This window comes from Emys orbicularis, chromosome 16, assembly GCF_028017835.1.
Source record: "Emys orbicularis isolate rEmyOrb1 chromosome 16, rEmyOrb1.hap1, whole genome shotgun sequence".
Lineage (NCBI taxonomy): Eukaryota > Metazoa > Chordata > Testudines > Emydidae > Emys > Emys orbicularis.
In genome coordinates this window covers 29703239-29709511 of record NC_088698.1, presented here as the reverse complement: position 1 = coordinate 29709511, position 6273 = coordinate 29703239, and the positions used below count along the sequence as shown (strand labels likewise).

The 6273-nt window shown below is 44.5% G+C and overlaps 1 protein-coding gene across 1 annotated transcript; it reads left to right on the top strand.

Annotated features, from left to right (window-relative positions):
* Nucleotides 1–475: 475 nt before the first annotated feature.
* ALKBH2 (alkB homolog 2, alpha-ketoglutarate dependent dioxygenase) lies at nucleotides 476–2869 on the top strand. Its single transcript, XM_065418036.1, has 3 exons — nucleotides 476–746; nucleotides 1527–1725; nucleotides 2560–2869. The coding sequence occupies exons 1-3, from the start codon at nucleotides 476–478 to the stop codon at nucleotides 2867–2869; spliced, it is 780 nt and encodes a 259-aa protein (XP_065274108.1).
* Nucleotides 2870–6273: the final 3404 nt, after the last annotated feature.

Sequence of the window (6273 nt, the reverse complement as noted above, 5' to 3'; positions counted from 1 at the left end):
CCGCTTGGGTGGGAGAGCTGAGCAAGGGTGGAACATTTGGCTCGGTGTCTCAGACAGGAAGTGGTGGGAGGGAAGTAGCTATTACTGCTGGAAATGAGGCCTGCAGGAGCTGTTTCTGTGGCCTAGATGTCTTTAGTGAGCTGACAGCCAGGCCAGTTTCAGTGGAGTCCTAAGTAACGATCTGTCTGGCGCTAGGAGCGTTGCCCAGACTCTGAGGATGACCCTGGAATGACTGAGTGCGTTGGAGCCGGTACTCCATTCCACAGAGGTGCAGCGATTCCCCATCTGTTAGGAGTCATATTAAGGTAGTTTTAAGTCTCTGTTGCTTGGGAGCAAGGATTTTACAGGTGTTCAACGAAGCATTTAAAATTTCCCAGGTCACTGTAGTTCCACGCAGCCCAGAATCTAACAAGAGTGAAATCCCATCAGGCCTTTTAGTTGCAGGCTGATGACTGTTTCTTAGGGGCAGCTAGGAATGGATAAGTTCTTGGTCAAAAGGCCTTCCCCAGGCAAGAACAAACAAGAACCCTTAGAGATGAAGGGAGGAGGGCTGGACTGTATGAGAGATGGGGGAGAGAAGAAAAGGCCCCGGTCAGAAATGCCAGGTGCAGATGAGTCTTTGGTGCATTCTCCATGGAAGCAAATCCGGGCTGAGGGTCTGAACTGCGATTACAAGATCCTGTTCGGCAAAACTGAGGCTGACAAGATTTTCCAGGAGCTGGAAAAGGAAGTGGAATATTTTGAAGGTAAACAGACAAACAGACCTAATGTCTCTCCATCTCTAATTGGCATGACACATTCTGCCTTATGACTTCAGTGCAGGATTGGATAGGTGGGAGGAAGTTTTTACGCAGAACGCCTAATCCTACATACAGTCTGCACACTCAGACTCTTACTTCTAAGTGGATTCCCATTGGCTTTAATGGGATTAAAGGTCCCAATGGGTAGATGTGTTTGCATGATCAGGCCCATAGTGGGTAAGTGGCAAACATAGGCTTTGATCCTTCAAATATGCATATGCGTAACATTAAGCACATGAATTCAGTGGGCTCACTCACATTCTTAAGTTTATGCATGATCAAGGCCACAGCGTGAAACATGCAAAACACATGAAAGGATTCAAGTTTTAGTTCTGTTATTTTACAGTTATCCCCTCCCATTCAACAACAGGGAGTGACGTGGGAGAAGCCCAGAGCACGGTGCTATTTCCATCCCTCATGAGGAGTCTCATACATGTAGATCTCTAGTGTTAGTCAGCTTCCTGTCATTGTTTTTGGACAGCAACCCTTTTCAAATGGACAGGTTTTTAAGCTAAGATGTGCAGCACCATTTAGTGGCATTGTCATTCTAAGTCACACTCAGAGCGGCTGCATAGCAGGGAATATGTTATACTCTGCTCTGCAGTGGGAATGATTGATAATTGCACTTGACCTAACTCTAAACTTTAAAAAAAAACAACACTGCTACTTAGCTGTCTAAAAGGAGGGCAAATCGGTCTTGACTTTCCCAAACTCTTATTCAAACAGGTGATCTTACTAAAGTGCAAGTGTTTGGCAAATGGCACAACATCCCAAGGAAGCAGGTGACATATGGAGATCCTGAGTTAACGTACACTTACTCAGGTGTTACCTTTTCTCCTAAGCTATGGATTCCAGTTCTCAACCGTATCAGAGAGCGCATCACCCTGGCCACTGGACACACTTTTAATTTTGTTCTTATTAACAGGTAACATTTGATTTCTGATGGCAGTAAGCATCTCTGTTCAAACAACAGTTTGATTGTAGGACATTTTACTAGTCAGGTATCATTAAGCAGTTATTCGCCACTTCATTTTACTCTTGAAAAGGGATTTGTGGATACGCAACTTCCAATGTAGTGTTAACTAGCTAATAGAGTACTGGAAAGCATTCAAAAAGCTAAGCTCTTTCTTTAGTGCCTCTCATTGTAGTTTTGGCTGAGGGGTGAAAACATTATCTAAATGAAGATAGTTCTGTTACTGCTGAATGATTAAACACCAGGGACCCAATCCTATGATCCTTGCACACCTGTTGAGACAAGGAGTAGGCTCAGCTGAGTGGCATCCCAGTGATTGCAAACCAAGCACAGAATTGGTGTTTGAACTGGGTCATTTTTGAGGAGGAGAGAGAGAGAAGTTAGGGACGAACCTCTCCCCAAGATGCGTGTTAGTCTGGAACACACTGTGTGGCACATTTTCAATGTGTTCTGCAGAAGTATAACGAAGTCACAGGAAATTCTCTTCCATTCAAGCCCTGCATAAAATGCAGATTTGTCTATGAGGCTAAGGCGGTTAAATTTCAAGCGAGCCCCTCCGTCTTTCTCATCCAGATAACCAACTCGCAAGTGTGTGTGTCAGTTTTGTGTGGTAGAAAATCATCCACAAGGGTGAGAATGCTAGACTCATTTGTGACTAAATTAAGATTTGATTTCCAGTAATAGTCTCTGTATGTGTATAAAAAATAAATATGCTGCAGTAAAGCAGTGTCTTGGCATATGCTTGTACAGTTGATGGAAGAACTAATTTAATCCTCCCCCTCACAGATATAAAGATGGCTGTGATCACATAGGTGAACATCGAGATGATGAGAGAGAATTGGTTCCACGGAGTCCCATCGCATCAGTGTCCTTTGGAGCCTGCAGGGACTTTTTCTTCAGGCACGGTGCTTCCCGAGGGAAAAACGCCTCATGCCACATTGAGCCAGTCAAGCTGCAGCTGGCCCATGGCAGTTTACTAATGATGAACTACCCCACCAATGTGTACTGGTATCACAGCCTGCCCACCCGCAAGAAGGTGCTAGCCCCAAGAATCAACCTGACATTTCGGAAAGTGATGGCTTTACCCAAAAAATGAAGTTATTTAACAACCTAACGTCTAGCTTTAACAGCTCCTTTTACCTCTGAAAATGAGAACTTTCTTTCCATGTCATAAGTCAATTTCTCTTTCAAACACTGCCTTTTCCTTTGCATATATAGCAAGAGATAGGAACCTTGCTGTGGTGCAAGCTTTGTCACATGAGTGTATTTAAATTAGGAAAGCAAACGGGGAATAACATGCAGTTGTTTAGATACAAATACGGCAACCATTTGATCTTGGATGTCAAGATTATTTTCCTACAGCCAAGCGCTATTGTAGCCTGATGGTATATTTTTCTACTGCTATTCTCCTTGGTTTAGAAGGGAGGTTTATTTTTAAGTCTGTGGTAGTCCTATCAGTGAGTATGCCTTGTTTTTTGTTTTTAAGTCTCTACTAAATACTAACGTACCATAGAATCTAATAATTCAGTAAGTCTGAAATGTATGGGAGCGCATGACTGCTCTACAAATGAGTCATGTATATTTTTTAAATAAAACAAGATTCTTCTACGAGAAGGGAATGCTAATTGTTTAAATGACAAACTTCCCCTTCATCATTTACAATGTGATTGTAACTGGTGCAGGTTTGGAAACAGGACTACACAGTTCTGGAGCTTCTGAAGATATATACCAACAAAGCAATAAGAACTGTTACTTATCTTACAGTAACTATGGTTCTTGGAGATGTATTGCCCAGATGGATTCCACTGTTGTTGCGTATGTGCCTGAGATTGAATTCTTTTGGCCAGCAGTGTCCACTGGGATTGCACCTACTCCATAGATAACCTCACCCACCCACCACTTGAGGGCATAAGGGGCTAAGCAGGCCTTCCTCAGTTCCTTCACCAGTACAGAATCCAGGCAGTATAGGACTAATCATCATGAAGCCCTGCACATCAGTGGCAGTAGTCATTGAATATCCTGCCATATTAGATAGGTCTAGAGCTGCCTGAAGAGATGTTTGGCCCATTAACTACCCCTCAGACAGTAGGGGACTGTGCTGTGGAAGCTTCGCTATGAATTGAGGCACTTTGAGAGCAGTGCCTGATAACTGGAAATGTGCATCTGGAGACTAGCTGAGGAGTTAGACCTTCCTGCTGAATAAGTCAAGCTTTGTAGGAGTCTTTTTCCTACATTGTGTCTTTGGCTGCCCCTGTTGCTTAGATCTTTCATCTATCGCTGCCGCCATCATTAGTGATCGGGGGGGATAGGGGGGTATTGTAAACATATTCTAATCTCAGAGGGTACCTGATAGCACTTGTCAGCCCTTTTGGAAGTGGATGCCACTGATGCTAGGATCTGTCATAACTCCTTAGCTGGTTCTAACAAGTAATGTACATGACAAACCTACCAGGCACGGAGGAGTGCAGGAGGCCTAGTAATGTGTGACTTTTCTTGTACCACCTCCACTAGAATCTCTGAAGTATCTACCATGCATCTTGGAAGGCCCTGAATTATCTGGCTGGCTAGGAGGAGTAGGAGTGACTGCCTCATCTGGTGAGGAGGAAGAAATTTCTGTTGGGAACAACTGATCTTTCTTATCCTGCTACTATTCTTCCTCACTGCTCTGTTCTTGTTGTAGGCTGTGGGTTTGCGCCAGCTAACCCTGTTGAGTAGATATCTCTTGTCTTGAAGGGGAGGGAGATTAACTCTAGAGGGAGTAGTAGAAGGTGATCCTAGGTTACATATGCTAGGGAGCCCAAAATGGCCAAGATTGCATGCTGTTATGATACAGGGTTGGACACCACATGGGTGGAAACCATAATGAATGTTCTCTATGAGATCCCAGGGGCCTGTGCTTATTAGGGTGATCCATGACTTTCTATCAGACCAGTGATGCTCAAAAGTGTAAAATTGAGGTGCAGGGGGAGACCATCTTCCTTACTATGTGAAGGAGAGAAAGAAAATGAATACTCTTCCTCATGCAGGGGAGCTACCCTGTTAGGTGTCATAGAATCCTCCTGCAACCCAGACTTAACGGGTGAGTTTATAGGTATCGTGTCACATTAGAAGTAGGTACCAAGACAGAAGCACCTCTACTGGCCAATGAGGATAGTAGGGGTGAGTCTCGTTGCATGGTTAGCATAAGATCACTCGGGACTGAGAATGTCTTCAGAGCCAAGTAAACCTGTGCTGGAAACATCTGCACCATGGACTCTGGTGTCAGAATCATGCGCACCCAGGTTATCCATACTGAGGAGCTGGTAGCTGGGAAAGTGCAGACCAGCATTTCAGGTGCCATCTCTAGTACCTGATGATCAGCTAGTGCTGAGGTAGGTGTCAGAAGGACCCAATCTGGGCTGTGAACTGCCTTTTGGCTGAAGGCATGAGCTGATTCAAAACCATGGTGGGTTTTGTGTCTCTTACTGCGTACGGGGGTGGGTGACCCTTGCCTGTGCTTGTCCCTGGAGCAATGCTTCTTCCTACCCGTTTCAGACAACGGCTGGGTGGAGGAGTGCTTGTCTGTTCTGCCATACCCCCTAGCAGAGGGGTACTGACTCTTGGACAAAGAATGTGCCTGGGAGCTCAACAGGGCACTTCTCAAAAGAGACAGAGGAGGCTTAACAGGATTTTTAAGCCCAGGCTCTGAAGAGGCCCTCATTGAGCATTCTAAAAGGAAGAGCTAGGAGGCTTCCCTGGCTTTGTTATACTCTTGGAAAAAGAGCAGCAGATTAACCTTTATCAGAGATATATACCTGAGACAGAAGTCTTCAAGAGTGTCAATCATTGAGCTGTACAGCTTCACAAGAGGGACAAATTTTAAATCCTGAGGATTTAGTCTCAGCCACAGTGGCTATGTACCGTGGTAGCTCCTAAGCATACGTATAGATGTATTGCCAAAAGGTGTAACAAAAACAACTATTAACTACACTAACTAATGAATTATACTAACCTCACAACCAGTGCTCAGTGTGCAGAGTATGTGGATGCTATGGGGGTTCTGTCCCACTGCCATGGGCAGTAAGGAACTGGTTGGGCCCTATATGCCCTCAGGTTGTAGCTGCAGGCATGTCCCCAAGAGACAATGCTGGCCAAAAGAATCCAAACTCATGCTTAGGGGGTCTACACACACAAACACTTCAAGGACTGGTTGTCTTTACATGTGTGCTAGTGTAGCCCTCACTTTGATATTTTACTGTGTGTATAGAGGATCTGTTACACTAACTAAAAACTCATCCTTTGAGTACTACAGCCTTGTCAGTGTCTTGTGTTCAACCATGGAACAGAGAAAATCAGGAGCTCACAATGGCCGGTATTGCAGGCCATTGCATTAGAAAAGGAAAGACATCACTGCTGCCGCTCACTTGTCTTTTGTTTCAATCCATCACCACATGCATCCAGATACCTTTTCTAATAAGTTGGTTCTTTTATTGCTACTGAACAGGACAGGTACAAAAATTC